General features: G+C 37.5%; 1 protein-coding gene across 1 annotated transcript in view; it reads right to left on the bottom strand.

Annotated features, from left to right (window-relative positions):
- LOC18047151 (BEACH domain-containing protein C2) overlaps positions 1–20,760 on the bottom strand; it is a 22,532-nt gene extending 1,772 nt beyond the window's left edge. The window contains 30 exon segments of the mRNA XM_024188251.1: positions 1–596; positions 808–1,177; positions 1,598–1,711; positions 1,793–1,889; positions 2,053–2,173; positions 2,261–2,345; positions 2,513–2,662; positions 3,270–3,386; positions 3,467–3,553; positions 3,647–3,715; positions 3,839–3,895; positions 4,063–4,146; positions 4,301–4,370; positions 4,921–5,051; positions 5,473–5,952; positions 6,043–6,186; positions 6,292–6,837; positions 7,068–7,262; positions 7,478–7,562; positions 8,017–8,639; positions 9,098–9,418; positions 9,856–9,937; positions 10,835–10,911; positions 12,897–13,010; positions 13,199–13,303; positions 14,148–14,288; positions 14,987–15,694; positions 16,486–17,273; positions 17,712–19,722; positions 20,541–20,760. The exon segment at positions 1–596 is cut by the window's left edge and continues 70 nt beyond it. Of these exon segments, the coding sequence (XP_024044019.1) occupies positions 1–596; positions 808–1,177; positions 1,598–1,711; positions 1,793–1,889; positions 2,053–2,173; positions 2,261–2,345; positions 2,513–2,662; positions 3,270–3,386; positions 3,467–3,553; positions 3,647–3,715; positions 3,839–3,895; positions 4,063–4,146; positions 4,301–4,370; positions 4,921–5,051; positions 5,473–5,952; positions 6,043–6,186; positions 6,292–6,837; positions 7,068–7,262; positions 7,478–7,562; positions 8,017–8,639; positions 9,098–9,418; positions 9,856–9,937; positions 10,835–10,911; positions 12,897–13,010; positions 13,199–13,303; positions 14,148–14,288; positions 14,987–15,694; positions 16,486–17,273; positions 17,712–19,665 (8,511 nt within the window). The 5' untranslated portion in view covers positions 19,666–19,722; positions 20,541–20,760.
- Positions 20,761–21,006: the final 246 nt, after the last annotated feature.

Genomic DNA, 21,006 nt, shown 5'->3' with positions numbered 1-21,006 from the left:
AGAAATTTCCATGCAACCAATGCTGCCAGAGAGAGGAAGTTTTGCTCTAGCAACCAAAACCCCATTAAGGGTAAAGCTACTGAGAGTGTGCTGTAATTTGTTCCAGGTCATTATAACTCCTTCAGAGGAGAGAGACACGGCATGGGCATCAACACCAACCAACCGTCTGATCAAGCGGCCCCTTCTTATAGAATGCAGCAAAAGATCCGATGAATCAGAGCATGAAACAACAACTCCAAGATCTGAACTAACGCAACAACAGAGAATTTCCCTGTGGTGACCACGCAGAACATGTATGGGACCTTCAATACGACGCCTCCTGCTTTTATCTGCTGATGCGTTTGCTGGAGTGCTACTGCCAATTGAGTTACCAGGTGTGCCCATACCACTGGAAGGCTCTATGGTGCCAGTACGAGAAGTGAATGCTCTATGTATTCTCCAAAGTAGTATAGTAGTGTCCTGGGATCCTGTCACAAGGAAGTTGCTGTCGGATGAGAGCGCAAGACAAGTGACTGGAGCACAGTGCCCTGAAGCTGTTTCTAACGTTTTTGCTCCATCAGATGTAAGTAACTTGATACTGCCATCAACATGTCCGCCTAGTTACAATCCAAGAGGTAAATAAATATTAATAATTTAGAACAATGAAAAGCAAATACATTAACATCAGCCAATCAGATTCAGAAGCAAGCAAAACGTAAACAAGCAGCATCAACCAAAGTTCACCTAAAGTATATTTAGTAAGAAATTAAAATCACAAAGAAATAAAAAATAAGGGGCAAATCAACTGTAAATAAATAGATTGCTTACCAGTGATAATTTCTTTATCATGTGTGATGGAAACTACAGCCGAGCTTCTAATTCCAGAAGAAGCAAATGCTAGTGCCCGGGGAAAATGCCACTCATCAGCACCAGATCCACCCGGTCCTTTGAACATGCGCAAGAATGTTCCGCTAGCAGGGCTTGCTGAGGCCTTCCCATGCTGAAAGAGGAATGGTGTACCCTGCCCATCGGGGGTGTTGGGTTGCCAGTTGTGCCGTGCAATATGTGCTGCTGGGGCATTCATATCAACAATCACAACAGTATCTGAGGATGCATGAATGGCAGCTGCAGGTAAGTTGCAGCGTTCAGGAACTGGAACAGCATATGGTTTGACCTCTTTTGGATTTCGAAAGATGGTCTGAAAAGAAAAATTACAGTCAAGATTATTTCTATCAGTTAATAAACATTAATGTAAAGGAATATCCAACTAAAATGCTGGAAAGAACTGAGGGGAATTTCATATGAATCTCAAGGGTATACATCCCAAATAAAAACAAATTAACAACATGACGTCTGGTTATGCAGGTTCATAGGTTATTTACTGTCCCAAGTAAAAAAAAATAAAATAAAGAAAATACCCTCAATGATCCCATTAAGTCATAGGTAAGTCATCACAAGCCATTATCATCTTACATAAAATTTCCCAACAGGTTTGAAAAGCCACTGCCAACGATGGACATGGTTTTATATTTTTTCACAGTATATGCTAACCCATATCAGCATAGACAAGCCAAAACCAAAAATAGAAATGGGTTGGCAAACTGAATTTGAAAGTTACCTGTAAATGGATAACATCTCCTAATGGCATCTTCTTCATGTGGGGAACAGTTAGAAGTTGGGAAGGGGTTTGTCCAAAATAAGCTATCTGGTCTTGTGCAGCACGTTGTTGTACCTTTTTTTATGGAAACATGAAAGGAGAAGAATGAGGATCAAATCAATGCTGAATAGACATAAATACCAAAAGGAAACTTACAGGATCTGAGATCTTATCAATATCAACTGTCCCCTCATAAGTGATGTAGAAGAAGACATTATTTGCTGATATAGCCTCTTTGCCTCGTTGCTTATACCTAAATGTTCCATGCATTTGTAAACAGAATTAGGGAAAAGATTATTTAAAGAAGAAAAAGATTTGAACATTGGTGCAAGCTTAAAGAGAAACCAGTAAGATGAAAGAGAAAAACAGAACATGAGGACTAATGAAAAGAAGAAATTCTCCCAGTTGGAACCTACCCAAATATGAGGTCAACCCATTCATGCAAATGTGCAGATACATAATCACTCTCTAAAGCCATTCGATGTTTATGAATGAAATCGACAGGATTTTCAGCCCAAGGAGGAAGTCCAACAGAATCTGTTACATTCAACACATTCAAAATTGGACAGTAAAATTCATAAAATTATTTCTCTTAACACAATGTGATTAAGTACTTTTACATACCAAGCTTTCCTCCTAATTGTGTTGTACCGAAATCAATTGAATTTTCATTTGTTAATATCTCAGGGAGGTAAAACAACTCAGGAACCTGAAATATGGAACACCAAAAGGATATTGATTGAAAACAAAATGATTAAACAAAAGTGGGTGAGAACAAGCAGATGCATGGAAGGAAATCTGATTGAAGAGATAAGAGAAAATTTTGGTGAGCTAAACAATGTAGTGCTTTTACGCCATAAATCAAAGAAGCCATACCAATTCTTTCACATCACTCATATCCTCAAGAACTCCATTCCAGGTAGCAGCAATATCCGAAAACATTCGATCTGCATGATCAAATTTTCCTCCTTGTAGTTGAATGGAAAGAGTTGTAAACGGTTCAACTCTAAAAAGATAATATAAAACCTGAAAAAGAAACACCAGCAATTACAACGAGGTGTTACCACAGCATCCACATATTGCACTTCTCAATGATATAACAACCTACAACCATTGGACACTGAATTTAATTAGAATTAGCGAGAGAGAGAGAGAGTATAAATTTAAAAAGGTTCCAAAGTCATCCATGAAAGAGATGCCATGAGAGTAGCTGTATGATGTTTACGAACTTGTAACGAGGAAAAGAAAATAGGAAAAAGAAGATAACTCCAAAGAAGTTACAGAAGAGTATATCAAGACACAACAAAAAATCAAGAAGATAACTATAGAAGTCAAATCAACAGCATTAAGTGACATTGGCTGTTTACAGGAGATGAATGTCAGTATAAATAAATTAAAAACAAGAACCAACGGATCATTATAAAAAGCTAACTCAAAATTTATATTTCACAATATTCTGAAGCATGGAAAACACACACTTTCTATAGACTTGTGCATGCCCGATGTACAATATAATACAATTTAACGTATTAAATTAAAAAACAAGGAATGAGTGTCATGTACCAGCAGCTCTTAATAAACCGCCAAGACACTAAACCAACCATATAAGATGAAAAGGGAGAGGAAAACCTACAGTTCCAGCACTGGAGTAATGTGAACCATAATGGAATTTTGGGATGACTGGATCATCAAAGCTAGAATATCTCTCCTGGAATTTTTTAAGCTGGTCTGGATTTAGTGCTCCAACAGGCTGCAAGTATGTATGAGGTTATAATGATGTAAGAAAGAAAGCAAATCTAAGTGTTCAAATCAAAATTTAAACAATGATACCTTTGAAAGATCTCTATAAGAAGAAGGATTGGCAAGATCCAAATTCTCTGAACTGTAATCAGAAAGAATCCAAGGGAAAACTGGATACTGCTAGGAAACAAATGAACCTTAGTGAATCAAATGCAAACTACTCTCCCATCTAAAATGAGTCGTTATTCACCCACCAGTAAAAAATCCCACCTGAGTGATGTCATTATAGCTTCGCCCAGCCAGTGTGTTCAACTGCATTAAGTACTCAAAATTGCTGATCTGTAAAAGGATTGTAATTCAACCAGTTATCATCAATTTTTTCTGTCTGTAAATTGAATTTTAGAAAGTGAAATCAGATTATTGGGAATAAGAAAGCTAAAAATTGTGACATGTGAAATATACCTCCCACCTAGCCCAACGTTCCATAAGCTGAGTTCTCTTTAAAAGTTGTTCAGGTCTCTACAATAGAAAATAGTTCATAAATTAATGGATGGAGAATGATAGAAATTAAGAAGCCATATACTTATATTCATTGTCAACAAATCATGATCTCCACAGGAGAAATATGTTTACACTATCATGAGTTGAGCTTACTACAAAAGTATGAAGCACAACAAGGTGCAAACCTGAGTCGCCAGATAAATATCATTTAGATGAGGAGGGCGCGCTTGAACTATAGCTCGATATGCATTTCTTCGCCCCTCAGTACTCTGTGCAGTTTAATTAAAAAGAAAAGGGCAAAGCCCAAAAAGATAAGCCGGGAAACTTTAGCAGTCAGAAAGCATCAAAACACATTTTTTGCATAATTAATGCAGAATAAAATTTAAATTAGAAATAGAACAGGAAATTTCAGAAGGAAAATACCCCAAAATCAAAGAAGAAGTTTGAACGGTCAACCATAAATAGTTCCAGAGCACTTCTTCTCAGGAGATATCTGTAGCAGAAAGAATTCAGTATTACAAGGCATGAATAACCAATGACAATGCAGTACACCATTAAGAAAAACAATAAAAGAGGCAACAGAATTTTGAACAGTAAATTTACAGCCAATAACATATTGGGGAGTAAAATATTCAAGAGCAGTCAACCAGGGCATAGTTTGCAAAGTTGACAAGACAGGCAACAAATATTGATCAGAAGCTCAGTTAGTATTCACTTGGCATATGTTTTCACAGATGTGATGGAATGAAAATCCATCTTCCTTTTTCAGAAAATCCGGGATGCTAGGGAATTTTCTTCATCGATTGGTAGGGCTAGTCACTTACTAAATGAATCTCACTCCAAAAAGAAACAAAGTAAGTACTGTGTCACACCAAAAAGAGTTGCACTCACATAAATTAATAAACAATCAAGCCAATGCTTATAAATTCATTCCTACATCAGAAAAATTTTAAGTACATATCAAAATACTGGAAAAGAACATGCTCAAATAATTGCCAGCATCTAAGAAATGAAGGTATTACAAAATTTTAACATAAGCATACCTTCGGCTATAAATTTGATGAAGGGAAGACATCAACCAGCTGCGATCCTTTTCTTGGTTTCTCAGTTCAGAAGTACCTTCCTCGGGGCTTTCAGTGTTATCAACTATAAAATTTATTCTCCGAGTTGTAACCTAAAAGAAAACAATCCTCCTAAACTTGGTGACAGCTATCATAACAGAATGAATATGTTGAGGTTACAGTAAGCCAGAAATCAGTCTCCAGTTTTCATGCTCAGGAAACAGAAAATGAGCAAATTATTCCTATATTATTTTCAGTGAATTGAAAATGGGAGAATATGCAGCCAGTGCAGTATTTCGGCATGAAAGGGAGAAAAAAGAAGTTAAAAGAAATAAGAGATAAATGCAGGGCCTACTTCTAGACATAAACCATCTCATAGTTTAATAGAACCACAATGCAAGTATATTAGTAAACCTTAGGTCAGATAATACATCCAGATCTCTGCAATGCAAAAGACAATAAAACGTTGCAAGAAAGAGCTCATAACCAGATGTCGAACCATAGATGAAAGATATTCAAATTTGTTAAACTTACCTGAAATGTTCCTCGTATAACCCTCAGAGGTCGAACCATTGATGAAGGAAGCTCAAAGACAATTCTTTCATCAAGTTCACTGGGAACATATCCAGGTAAAACTGCTGTTGAACTTGAGACCAAATCTTGGTCACGAGCAGGAGGAATATCACTAGAGTCTGCTGATGCTTGCAGGGTTTGCTCTATTTTTTCAGAGACGGTTGTTTGATCCTCCCCCACATTGTCTAAGTTATAGACTCTATCATCTAAGTTATCATTTTCTGTTTGTTCGTCATCTTCATTCACTGCCTCCATAGAGATTGCTTCTGCTGCCACAATTGGTGCATTTGATGGATTTATCACGTTCTCTTGACCCGGTTTCCTCTCAATCTGATCCTCGTAATTAGCAGCAGCACCAAAATGATCAGAACCCATGTAATTCCTTCGCAAACATCGCCTCATTCTTGAGGAACTTTCCATAAAGTCTAGCTTCCAGAAAATCTAGAAAATCATCCAGAAAAGGAAAATTCATGAGAAGATGCACAAGGGTTAATGCATTAAGATAACAGAATAAGTTGCTTCACAACATACACGTCGAGGGTCGCTTAAATGATCCTCAAATGGGCCAAAGAGACATTTCATCTCGATCAAACAATGAATAAGTTTGCGCCATGCACGCATTCCAGTGCACCAACGATGTCGTGAGATTAGATCAACTTGACTTCGCCTGTCAATCTGAAGACAAAAAACTAATTAAACGAAGAAGAAGCAGACGAAAATGATATATAATACACAGCCTCCACAAGTGATGATAATCATGATGGAAAGCAGCAATCAAACCTCTGATCGCTGCATGTTTCTTGCTAAAGCAAAACTTGCAACTAGGACAGCAATAAATTTATATGAAAGAGCATTGAAATCTTTGCCATAGACTGATTTCGTATCAACAGGTTGCAGACATTCCATCCAGGCAACTCCCATGGCTTCCGATATATTCCATCTCTCCACACGCTCTGTATCACTAGCATTTCTCCGCTGTGCAGAAGTGGCCATTGCAACTGCACTGAGTCCTCTTCCAGAACCAATCTTCGCATTGCGCTCAAGGTCGCGTGCCGCTGCCAAGGCTGCAGCTTTTGCAGAAGCCTTGTCCTTAGGGAGAGGGGATGATTTGTTAGTTACCTCTGAAGTTTTTTGAAAGCTTGAAAAGGTATATAGCCTAGTTTGTTTTCTTTCAAGCAGAGAGGTATCACGCCTAAGCTGTGAGGTTGCCACAGGAGCTGGGGCGTCCCCACCAGCCGCACCGGCAGCAATCATTGCCAATGCCATTGCAGCAGGTGGTGATGCAAAAGCAGCAGCCCAAGGTGCAGAGATCATAGCGATAGCAGCCTGATAAGGAAAACCCAAATAGCTTAAAAAATACACCAACCTTAACATCACAGGTTAAACAAAGAGCAGAAAGAGTCGATGCCTAATATACTATAACATTTACACAGATCAAAGGTTTCAACTAAATCAATAAAAAAAAAAAAAGAAATCATGATGCCCAAAACAAAGGTAACTGGTTACAGGCCAGGTAGTTTAGGAAGAGAAAGAGAAATGAGATGACATGAGATGACCTCTAGAGGCAGTGAATCAGCAGCCAATGCACGATCATCAAGAATAAGAGGATTCAAACCGTCAGCCGTTGCAAGTTCATGAATACCAGCTAAAAGTGGCCGCCACCTCCTCAATACAGCAACAAATGGTGGTAAAATAGCCTCAAGATACTGTTTACGAAGTGTCTTCCGGTCCCTGCTCACAGAATGCCATACCTGAAAGATACATCAAATATTAAAGTGATCACAGTAACAACTATCAACATTAAGACAAACAGAGTACTGATTACACATTATGTGGAAGGGAATAAGCACAGAAACTTTCAATGAGAATCTTATCTTCCAATAAAGATGAAAATAGTTGATAGCTGAACAAAGAAGCAAATAGTCCATCACTAAAACATGGAAAAGTAATTCCAACAAGAACTGACCTCAGAATAGAGAACACAAGAAGCAACCAGCACTCTCTGTCTTTTTGAATCAGAAATTGGCATATTTAAAACAGGTGAAAGCACACTGTACATTCCAAAATGAAATTAGTTTAACCCCGTGCATATATATGAAATTAGGACAATGCTATAGCCCAGGACAGCATATAATTAATTGCAAAATATAAGAAACAATGCTATAGCCCAGGACTGTAAACCTTAATTACTTGCAATCACAGGAAGATTCTTTATGTATCAGAAAATCATATGTATCTTGCAAAAAGTTTCAGGTGTGCATTTTTCATGATTGAGTAAAACACAGTTTTAAGTGAAGATAAGTAAATTAGGAATCACACCCACAACAAACATATTCATTCAGATTCAGCACATGAATTTTTACATCTAAAGAGCTCAAAGATTACTCTCATGAAGCTAATAAAGATGTATGATCAGGAATTTACGGCATCCAAAATTATGACTCAGTTCTTCTAGGGAGAGATAAATGAATTCAAGGTAACTAGAAAACACTCTGGTAATAGTACCTCCACAATAATGCAGATCTTGGTTTTCTAGTCGACAGTAGAGCACTATTATCTAAGGACCCAATGTTGCTTGCATGTCGATGTAATCCTTCTGACATCTCATCTTCCATGTTAACATTCCTCATGAACATACTGTCTTCACCGTTATCCTCTTCTCTCATTGAAAGCAGCGCCATACGAAGCATGCATAAGAAAGGTTGATCACTATCCAGCAATTGGTAAAGTGCTGCCATTCCTCCCATCCCAGTACCTGAACCTCCGCCTATACCTAGACCACCACCAAGTCCAGACTCATCTAAAAGTAACGCTTGAAGCATTGATACTGACTTCTTTACCAAAGGAAGCTCAATCCAGTTTCCATTTGCGTCTTTTTCCAACGAAGAATTCCAAGAATCCCAGCCACTGCCACCACCACCAATCTCAGATGATTTTGATGGAAGTCCAACACCATACCAGAGTCGGCTCCTATATTTCCAACCCTCAGCTAAATCCATAGCACAGCTCCCATATGACACAAAAGCACAGGAAACAGATTCATAAGGTTCAGCTGCTGCTGCAGCAGTAAGACGTTCCATCACTGCAGCAGATATCTGACCATTTGCATCTGCCATTGAAGCAAGGACCTGATTGAAATCTTATTAGAACAAGTGGCGTAATATAAAATTTGTAGGTTCTTTGAAGGAAAGCATTTAACATGAACAGAACATCCTTTTATAGGAGCTAGGCTAATTTGACTTGAACGGGAAATCTAGTATTAAAAATCATGATGGTATTCCTGGTTTGAAAACACTTCACTATTAAGGGTGCCTCATCTTTACATTTATTAAAGTTCTTTCCTCATAGGTATTTTAGCACCCAGTGATATGCGATGTTTGAACCTAGGAAAAATCGTAAAATTTCTGCCTATGAGATTTACAAAACCCAGGTTGACACGTTATATATAAACATGGAAATAAAAAAAGGGTAGGCATACTTTCGAGATGCACAACTGCATAAAAAACCAGATATTATTTATGAACAAATCGAATACGAAAAACAAACAAACAAACAAAAAGGTTTTCTTAGACTACTATATACATACATCAAGAGGGAGCCCACTAGAGTCAGATCTGCGATCACCCAATGAATCCAATGATTCTGCACCAATTGATGCTGACAAACTTGAGTGGTTATTCAGTGGAGAAACTAAAGAAAGAGGAGACGGAGAAGCATCCTTTTTTCTAGACGCACAAGACAATTTGCTCTGTAGCCGTAAATGATCTTCAACAAGCATTAGAATCACAATTGCATTCTCTACCAAAGCTACAGAAAGCTGAGCTGCATTCCGTGCTTCTGCCTTAGCATCTTTTGGTGGCAGACCCTCTGCAGCGACACCAGCAGCTGCTGCTGCAATAACTTGAGTCTGTAAAAGGAAAGCTGGATGTAGACATTAATGCAGTTTTCCCCTTCATTCAACCAATTCATGAAAAAATAGAGATTGAAAGTCATCATTCTTATCTTTCAAGGATGTTACCGTGGATAAGAGGAAAGACAATAAAATTAAAAATTAAAAAGGAAATTCGTAGTGGCCAAGTAGTAGCTCAATCAATTTACGTGATGGCGAAAGAAAAAATTGAGGAGATAATGTTAAATACAATAGCTTCCTGGCTTCATGATGTAGATCATCAAATAAAGTTTAATGATGGAACTTCAACCCACAGGTTTATAAGTATTTTAACTACCAGTGAACTTTAGCAGTTCCATTGTTAGAAATATGATCATAATAATAACTGAAAATTTATGGTAACTCATCTATAATTTCTGATAAGCAAGACAATGGTGCTCGGAAAAAAAAATTACCTGAACCTGAAGTTCTCTGGTGGCAAAATCCAGCAAGCCACCCAAGAGCCTTCTTTTAAATAGTGGCAAAGATTCCTCGCGTCTTCAAACCAAGGAGAAGAACCATATAAGAGAATCCAAAATCAGATAATTAGTATAATTTCGCAATGAGAGGAAAAATAGTTCTTTTAAATTTTATTTTCCTATAAAGAAATAAAACTATTACAGAAAGCTTTTCTGTCATCTGCAAACCACGCAGAAACAACTCCAGACAATTAACAGCATTCACAAGTGGTATCTATATATAGAGATAAATTTCAACAAAAGTAAAGGAGAAACATAATGTTAATTTTTATACTAACAGCTTGTTCCAAGAAATGATGATTTCCGTAAAAACCTGCAGGTCATAATTTAAAATTTCATAACTTAACGCCATTTTTTTAATTAAACACACACACACTACATGAGACTAGAACTCAAGACCTAGGTCTTAGTAAGGCTACCCGCTAACCAGTGGAGCTAGACCTTCTGATCTCAAGGTCACACCCTTCATTACTCGTGTTTTAAGGAAATCTATTATGTATTTGAGAACTAAAAGTTATATCTTGTTTTGCAGAATCACCATTCACAAACTCTGTATTCAATTGAAAGAGTAGCAATGCACTATTTAGCACCCTGTACAACATGGATATTCATGTTTGTGTATGACTAAATAAATTTCCAAAAAGGTGGGAAAAAAATAACAATAATTCAACAAATTTTCACCACTGAGAGTGGGTGCAAAACTGGGTGGTTTTGCAACTGGTCAGTCTCTATCGTGCTTTGTGGCAAATAGATTCATTAAAACCCTATCTAAAGAACTCAAAAAGATATTGTTGAATGTGGTGCAATAGCAATGAAAGTTCGTGAAACAAATTGAAATATACTATGATGAAGCAACCAAATTAAATAACGAGGGGGAACTTTCGGGAAGCTGGCCAGTAGCATATGACAATAATACCTAGTGCGTTGTTCTCCAGTGCTAGATCCACCCACAATAGAAAGCCATTCTGCACAATGAATTGTGGCTTCAATATCCTGTAGAAGGGAAATAAAATACAAACAATAAATAAAACTAATACAGCTAGATTAAAAGGCAAGACCAATCACAAACAAACTAGTAAGGTAGTTGAAATCCACATGCAATTTTACCATAATAAACACAACTGAACTCAGACTCAAATCAGTACAAAATGAGGGCAGTTACGTGAATCCTCTTGAATCCTCTTTACTTGATTTACATAAGCATCCTCCACTAAGCCCCGGCAATGATGTCCCCACCTATAACTTTTGGTTTCTTTCTTCTTCTGGTTATGATTGACTCGCACCAAGGGACTTTTTGTTTTGTTGTTATTGTACATCTATACAGAATTTTTTATCTCTCTCAATTCAAAAATCCAGGATTTGAATTGGTGTCCTTTCATTGATTCTACCTAAATTGCATAGATTTATCCTAAAGATTTCATTTCAATTGAAATTTGGTTATTCTCCATGTAAGGGATTTCCCCTAAGCATCCGTGGCCCATAATTGGCGAATTCGTAGGTTCAACTCCTACTGGACGCACGTCAATGGGTCCCTCCAATAAGTCTATTGGAATTGGCTTTAGATCAATGGAATCTCATCATCTATGCATAATGAATTGGTGTGGTACATTCATATCATGACAAATGAATAGTAAGAACTAGCATTCATATTGAGACTTGAACTCATAGGGAAGAAAATAGATTTATGGACGGAATCAAATATGCAGTTTACATACAAACGTATTCGGTAATTGGGAAAAAATTGGGAAAAAATCAATATACTTCTAATGTCAAATTAGGGTCAATTAGGACAGAAATAAAGCATTAAGTCGAACTCTTCTTTGGTGTCAAGGTAATAGCAATGAATAATCATCAACTCCCCTGGAAGGGTAGAAGAATGGGAACTATTATGGCACATGAACCATGAGTTTCAATCATATTTTCATCAACAAGTACCATCCCTACCATTTTTGAGAAAGACATCCATTATACCTTCTATCTTCAATTATATTGCCACTTCTTCCACTGTTGTCGTGCTTGGCTGGTGACTAAATCAACTTGGAATACAAGACAAACTAGTGACTCTTCATTGACAAGCAATGTTAAAAGAGTTTGTATGCAAGACTCAACATTCTGCCTAAATATTTTAAAACTATGCTATTCACTAACTGTCTATTTTCGATATATTTCCATCTCATGGTTTTTTTGATTTTCTAAGTTGTACTTGTTTCACTTTTTCCTTGACTATAAAGTGAGTTAACCATGTGTATTTGGATTGCCAGCCTTTGTTTAGATAACTGGCAGTATAGGATATAGTTTCATGGTTATGAGAACATGTTAAACAGAATTTAGATAAACACCTTTTAAAAACTAAGATGCCTAAGCTTAAACATTTTGGTATTATCAGAAGCAACAGCTTTAACAATGCAAACAAGAAATTCAACTTGGCCCATCATTTTCAAATAATCGCAAATAAAAACATATTCGTCAGAACATGCACATCTGTTTGCAAGCTAACACCTCATCTAACTTTGAAACTGGGAAACAAGTAACAATCATTAAACAGGTTAGTGCTTTGGTGCATGTGATGTTCTAGTCACTCAGCACATATCTGTATAACCTCAAATGTTTAGATGTGTTAGAATGAAAGTTGAGCTTACCTCTGAGTGATATTCTACAACTTCTCTTGACTTGTGGGATTTCTAACTTGGCACTTTGAACTAAACCAACACTAATTTATAGAAATTAGAGGAGTTTGTTTCAAGTTCAACAGTTTAGAGTCGATTCAATGTTAGACAATATTCAGTTAAGCAATCAACCTAAAGCAGAGATCAAGGATGAATGTGCAAGAAACTATAGCAAACAGACGCGTCCATTTAAAATTATTGCCATAGGGTATAAAAGAACGATAAATCTTACAATTCTATGAAGGATTCAAGATTGATATTATTTGAGGAAAAGTAATAAACAAAGTGAATAGAATAAGGAAAGACATAAACCTTCCATCCATCCTTTTGACGCATTGAATGTTCCAGCATGATTATGAGAAAGTTGTGTATAAGGTCCTCTATGTCCCCCAAGCTTGGTGAACTAGACTGTTTACTTGCACCCATCTACAATAACAAGCAATAGATTTAAAAGTATGCATGACAGGGAGCTCGTGTGCATAAAAATTTTTACCTGATATTAAATTCAAGAAAGTTCATAATCTAACTAAACCTCACCCATGCAACCTAAAATAAAACATGTGAAGATAACATGTTGAGAGAGTGAGAGAGAGAGAAAATTTCACTGAGATTACCTCATAGTTAGAGATAAGAATCTCTAGAATCCACTCGGGCCATTCCTCCATCATAGTCAGACTATTTCTATTTTCTGGATGACTGCAAGCTAAAATCAGAAGATCCTGAAAATAAGCAGAGGAAAAGAAGACATTTTAACTGATTGCATCAGAATAATAAATGCAAGCCATTAATATGTTTTCAGGATACAGAATCCAAACAATACATTCCTTCCACACAATTCACCTAAAGAACTGACATTCTGAAAATAAGACATTTCAGTTCTCTAAACCATACAAAAGGGGCATATAAGGAACATAAAAATATATATCAAACAATAATGTTAGGAATTCCAACATTCAAGTCCCAATGCTATGTGTCACTCATCTATTGGATGATGAATATAAAATTACTAATTACTCTATTCTATCATCCAATAAATGAATGCCACATCAGTTGGGACTTCAAATGTTAGGATCCCTAGCATTACTCTTCTTCAAATGATACACAAAAGATCAGTAAAACATGAAATTTAAAAAGTAAACCAAGTAGCAACAATTCTAATGCTACTTACTGCTGAATTTAAATTCATTAAGCTCATGCATCATTAAGCCTCAGCTGAAAAATCAAGTGCCAACGAAACACTAAGACAGTTGCTTCATTCGTTCCATCCACTATTAGTTTGGGAGGTCTGATGACAAGTATGATTTTCTTCTAAATAAATTAAATAGCATTTGTAATGCAATAAATGCTAAAAATTCACATTAGCACCTTTGGTAATAGACATGAAAGTCATAGTTACGGGCACAACAAAATTCAAATATAATTCAGAACATGACGCCAAGCTCGCATATCTACCAAAACCTATTTTTCTTTTTAACTTGGGATTTCAAACAGAAGATTTTCATTCGACAAATATTCACACATACACACCCTCACACAAAAAAATTAGAAACAAGAAAGCATTACCTGTAGTGCTCGACTTTGCAAAGCCCTAGATGCATATGGAATCGAATGCAAAAGAACCAACAAAAGTTGTGAATGCTCAAAGCGATGACGAGAATCGTAAAAGTTCAAACCATCCTCTGTTGCTACAGCTGAAGTATTCATCTGAGAAGAGGGAAAACGAGCAGATTTAACATGAAATATATATGACTTTAACCAAACACAAGAAATCAAAATTAACCTACCAGATCTTAAAAATATGAATACAATGTTATAAAACTACGGCAGATCAAAATGGACCTTTTATTAAGGATATCAAGGATGCATGAACAGGATACTGACATTCTCACACCATTCTCCCTAGCAAATTTGAGGGTGCTTAGTAGTAAGCACATTAGCATATCTTCAGCAAACAGCAATAGTAGTGATTATGGAAACAGCTAAAAAAATTCCCTTGTTAAAATAATTTCAAGCTTAAAAAAGGTCCAAAAAGCACATCTAGATCATTACATTATTGATGGTGAAAGATCACTAACAATTATCTGAAATAGAACAGAACAGCATCACAGAGAAATGGACAACAAACATTAACTTCACTCATAAAACTTAACATTTCAGCATAAAAACATGTGTCCTTGGGTGTATATAATAGGTCAAAACAGACCAACGGTCCAGGCTACGGAAAGCAGAACACATGTCTAAGCCATCATATACGTTGACATATGTAGTACGACAGGCAGATTATGGAACTTCATATGCCCTTGATAAGTACAAATATGTATGAAGATTTAACATGGTCGTGTTCTCAGAACAAAAAATCAATGAATAAAAATGAAGCTGAAGTAAAGAAGATTATGACCTACCGAGGCACCCAATAAAGCTGTATAGACATTGCCGGTCATAAGCCTATTTGGTGCTGCCTGAAAAGCCTTCTGCAAAGCAAAAAGTAGAAGAGAAACTTTATCATCAAACATGGTACCGCCTCTCTCATGTAGCCCAATGCTTGGGAAATTGCTTGCCACATCAGATGGAGTAGATGAGCCAACTTTCAGATGCCCAGCTGATATCAGAGCACCTAAGAGTTCAATAATTGCAACAATGATGCCATCACTTTTGTCGATATTGTAAACATTATTTCTTGCATTATCAGCACTGATTGAAAGACTTATACCACCCAAATCCTTGACAAAAGGATTTTCAGAAACTGAAGATGTCCTTTCAATTTTCTCAGTGTTGGAAATTGCAACAGGACCTCTATCAGTATTGAAGGGCTGAGATTCAGAATCTTTCTCCTGAGAATCACTTTCCTTTTGGGATCCAACAATATCATCCTCACTTCTTTCCAAATTCGCACTTTCAGAGTCTGGTTCAGTTCCCTGTACAGATGGGCTTTCATCACTCTTGGTCACTGGAACTGGAACACTATGGTCACCAGCTTTAGCTTCCTTTTGCAGCAGGACGAGAAGTGATTCTATCCCGCCAGATGCTAAAAATGTCTCGGCAAACCTCTGAGCTCTTGCTGTATTTGGCTGTACCACTAGCCTGTAGATCAGATGCAGCACTCTGGCAACCTAAAGAAGAAATAGACAGGGCTCATTTCTTTCAACATGAATGCTATGAAAAAACATTAAATAGACAACCATTGGCTGATCATCCTCTAATCTCAAAGACAGAAATCATCAGAGAGAAAGAGAGTGGGAGAATGTATGAAACACATCATTGTCAAATTACCTTCGGAATAAATACATTTATACAAGGTTTTAATTTAGAAAAATACCCAGCTAATGCAAAACAAGTGCACTTATTAAGAAAAATAAGATATTGTATCCTCAACAGTCCATTTAGTGTATTTATGCACTAGGTTGTTCAACATTTCCCTTCTAAATCCAAAAAGCATCAATTGGTTGAAAGTGCCAGATAATTAATGAAAACAAGTGAATATGACAAAACTGGTTATAGAAATAAAAAGATATCAAGGGTTACAGACATAACATAACTTCATCCAAATATAAGCAACTATATAGAACATGCACACATGTTTGACTACATCATTTTGAAAATCAGTACAACCACTAAATTAGATAGGAAAGTTACACCAATCATAATTAAATGCAAATTACCGAAGAGTATGCATGTTAATGCCAATATCAGCAAACTGAACAACAGAAAATTAATGCCCAGGAACCGGGGAAAAAACAATTTAAACGCAAATGCATGCATGTGCTGCATGTGTTCGTAAAGATACATGCTTGTAAGCACACATATGTGAACCTGAGTGTGACACGAAGGAGAATAAACTCCGGCAGCGTTGAGCAATGCATAGATAGCATCTTTGGTACAAAGAACACCCTACTAACTTTACCTGATTGGGTTGTGGACAGTCAACCAGGAAACCAAGTAACCGACAGACATCCTCTGCTGCCAACGAAGGAGGAGTTGCCCCTATTAGAAGTTCAATTATCACCAGGAGTTCATCAACCAAAGCATTTACTTCACCCATTGGACGCATAGCCTCATCTAAAGAAAAAGTATTGACAGAATCCTTTTCACGAATTGTCCAATAGCACCTTCTGCAGCCATCAAGAAGCATTTGAATAGCGTTGGCATCTCGCATTACCGAAGACTCTGTGAAAACCATATCTGCAAGTGATGACAGAAGTTTCTTTTGAAGTCCATAGCTGCATAAACTCCATATTCTCAGGTCAAGTAGCAGTGTACTGAAAAGCTGCACTTTGAGTGCATGATTACTCTTTTGAGATTGACAAAGTGAGACAACTGCTGCTACAAGTTCCTCATCTCCTACACCATTATGCTTTCCAGACCCAAGCGAAGACAAAGTTTTCAGAAGATAGTTTAAGATTCTTGACAAAACCTCAGGTCCTCTGGTGCGAATCAACTCTTCATTGTTCCCAGGGTGTTGTATGGCTATGGAAATAATTCGGAATATTGGAGCAGCCAATGCAGCAGTTGCCAATGACAAAGGAAAATTTCCAGGTTGTGGTTCCAGGCTTTCCTTATGCACATTGCCAACTGTTAGAGTAAGCAAAGACATTGGGCCCCCATAAGCCAAGGCCCACAAAGCCTCCGCTGGTCGCATTCGTGTAGCAACATGGACTTGCCCGAGAACTTCAGCTGGTCGTCTAACCATGCCTGAATATCATTTCATTTAGGTGTTATAAGAAAGAAGTGGTAGGCACCTCTGAAATCATTCCAGCATTTAACCTTCTAAACGTCAAAATCTTAAGTAAAAAGAGCAGCAATAAAGAAAGAGCAAAGAGACAGAGTGAGCACAAAAGCAAGTGGGGCAAGAGAGTGAGAAAAGAAGGGCAATACAGACACACTCCATCCATCCTACTATTGATAAATTCAAAGTAAGGAGAAGACTTAATAAAATGTTGAGAGAAACCAATGCATGACATAATAAAAGTTTCTCACTAGGAAAGGAATCTCAAATGAAACAAGTATTGACTGGAAATAATTAATCAGGGAGAATACCACTTGATAAATGAGCAAAGCACTGCATTTGCATCGACATTGTGTTTGAATGTATCCAGAATATCTTAGAAAGCATAGAAAGGATTCAGATACCTGCTGCCCCTGAAGGAGAAGCATCAGGACAATACCGCCCACTCAGCAACAAGGGATGGTATAGCAGATGAATGTGCCCTCCAATTTCTGCATCTAAAAGGGAGATTTCTTCGGCCATATTTTGCAAATGGTCATTTGTGGCTAGCCAAGGAATCCCTGCACCATGACCGAAGGAAGGAAGCACATCCCCTCCTCTAGAAGCTAACCGCGCCATCCTTTCTGGGCCAATTGGCTCCTTAAAGATATAAATAGGCCCCATCTCAGCAAATAAAGGACATTGACGACGACGACGTTGTAAACCAGCAATTGTAGGAGGGGGATTTGTCCCAATACAGCAAAATGCGAGTGGCTTGGAAATCCGAGGGAACTCAAAAGGACGACTTTCATACAAGGATCCATCAATATATAATCTCAGCTCACTCTCAGCTTTCCCAAGAAGTCCTTGCTTGCAAGTATGCTCAAGACCAATAAAATACCAGCACTGTGGCTTAAATGCATGAGTAAAATGCAAAGAAGCCTTCTTACCCTTTCCACTAGCGGTTTCAACAACCAAAAACTGAGCATGAAAGTATGCCTCTATCCCCTGATTATCAGCGGTCAAAAAACTGAACAAACGTGGCATGTGCGCTGTTCCTTCACCAGCAAGGGCACTGGCAGCAGCTGCAGCTGACATAGCTGAAGATTTTCCTGACTTGGCCGCAGCAGCAGCAGCAATAGCAGCAGCAGCAGTTGCTGTGTTTAAAGTGTCTGCAAATGATTCAATGTAGATCCACGTTGCTAATGCATAACCATTAGTAAATGGCCAACGGCTCTCCCCTGGACCGAGCAAGCCAGAGCTTTCACCATCGAACTCAAAAGTACATGCCGGTCCCCTTGATTCCTTTCCAGCCATTGCCTTCTCTAATGACAGCATTAGGCGAGTTGCCCACACAGTAGTTAGTGTTTTTGTAATGACTTGAAGCCATCTATGCAAATCAACAACACTAAGCGAATGCCCGGCCAAGTACTGGATGCAATAGCATAACGGAGTTCCATCCCATCTGAATTGGTCTGTTGAATCGATATCCCGTGTAAATATATTCTCTGCTGACCTCAAAAGCACTCCTAACAAACCAGCCATAGAGCACATTGCCCTATTCCTTGTGCAAGCCCTTAATATGGCAAGCAAACCCCTAACCATCCTTGTCCTAGGGGACATGTATACCTTGCTGTCACCAACCCAAGGAAGCGAAGGAATTAGATCACCTGCTACAATGGCAGCTCGTGAGTTTAGCATCACACTAGGAGGATTATTATCCTCATCTTCAAAGCTTTCTACACCACCCATAGTGGCAAGAAGGGAATCTACAACCAAAAAAGCAATGCTCTCAGCTTCCTCCCCTGTTCCAAAACTCTCAACACCACACACAATATTCTTCAGTTTGTCCAAGCTTTCAGGCTTCCCCATTATAGCAGAATCTACTAGATGCAATAACTCTGGAGAAACATTTGGCATAACAGTTTTAGGCTTAGGTTTTGGCGGTGAACCCATGGGAGAGTATCCAACATCCCCATAGTAATAAGAATCAAGACTTGTTGATGACATAGACTGCTTAATTTCATAACCTGTAATCTCAGGTCCATGGCTTGAAATGCTACGATCATGACGCGGTTCAGTCATTGGAGAAGAATCATATTGACTCTGTGAGGTGTCTTCGGTCTCACCATAAAAGAATCCTCCATTATCTTGATCTTTTAATGATACCTGTTCAAACTGGTCATCGTCTACTTCAGTAGATACAGAATCAGCCCCTTGTAAAACTACATTGTTGCTTTCACCACCACTACTGGCATTGATATTTTCTTGATTAGATGCTTCTACTCTATCCTGTACAACACTAACCCCTTGAGGAGCATCAGAGTCCTTCCCAGAAGTTTCTTCAACCCTCTTACTTTTCTCTTCTTCTTCTTCCATTGTGTTATAGCTTTAACAAAACTAGCAAGTAGTCATATAATATACACACCAACGCACCTATAAAAATTACAATAACTGAGAACTGAATACCAGTTTAATTAACTAGAGATACATGATCGATGACAGTTGAAATGCTACAATAACTATAACACAATTAAGTAAAAACAAACAGAAAGAAACACAATGCAGCTCAATTTTAAGAAATATGTTTATACTTCAAGCACCAGCAGGGATACATCATGATTAATTCAAACACAACCAATCAAAATCTACACATATCAAAGCATTCAAAAAGAAAAAAAAAAAAAGAGTAATTGGTCCAGTTAGCCTGCTATTTACCTTGCTTCTTATCCTTACAAAAACTTATGAAGTAAGAAATACAGCAAGTTTGATCTAGCTAAATTTAAAGTACATGTAACAAAAGAAATATAACGTTCACAACTAAACTGACCGAGAAGTTACTTATTAGGTTACTTTATCACGCATCTGTTTGGAAACCAAGACCAATTATGGTACAGGATTGCCATAAACTCAAAATCAAAATATCACAGATCCAAGGAAACACGAAAGAGAGACCAGTATATAAATGCACATATTTCAAATGGTGTATACGATTATTTATTGATAAGCAGAATAATAGATCAATGCATTAGATCGACAGAGTGAATAAGAATGCGGAATGTACAAGTACGTATCTACAGCATACATACTGCGAGAAACCGGTCGACGAACACTGATCCGACCTAATTAATAAACTATTGAAGAAACTGCAAAGATTTAATTTGAAAAAAAAAAACCGGCGAATTCGTCTTGGTAATTTAAAGAAAAAGGATTAAATACAATGTGACAAGAGAAAAGGATAGACGTTTAAGTACCTTTGGAGATTGTGACAGCGACGAGCGAGAGAGAAAAGATCGATCAAGAAACAAAAGAGAGAAATGTTTGAGAATCGGAGAGGACGAGAGTGGAGGCGAATTGGGCGCGGGAGAGGTGGACGATTTAGTAATATAGGCCCTGTCTTGTGGTTACCCAGTCAAAAACATTTGTAGCACACTGGTAGGCCAAGGCGAAGGGATTGTTAACCTCTTCTATTTGCAAAATACCAATTTCCTTCTGCTTGTTTTCGTTACATTTTAATTTTATTACCGTGGGAAACATCTTTGCTTTTATCTTAACTTTTACGCTAAGTAAAATCAACGATGTTTATAATATTTATTAAATTATTAGTTATCATTTCTCATTACATATTTCATACTTGTGCGCGCGCGTTTGTTGCACGACCTTTTTTTTTAAAATATTCAAAACATTTAGCAAATAATTAGTTGTCGGTGAAAAGGTAAT

The sequence above is a fragment of the Citrus clementina genome, unplaced genomic scaffold (assembly GCF_000493195.1).
Source record: "Citrus clementina cultivar Clemenules unplaced genomic scaffold, Citrus_clementina_v1.0 scaffold_3, whole genome shotgun sequence".
Lineage (NCBI taxonomy): Eukaryota > Viridiplantae > Streptophyta > Magnoliopsida > Sapindales > Rutaceae > Citrus > Citrus x clementina.
This window is presented reverse-complemented; position numbering and strand designations above follow the sequence as displayed.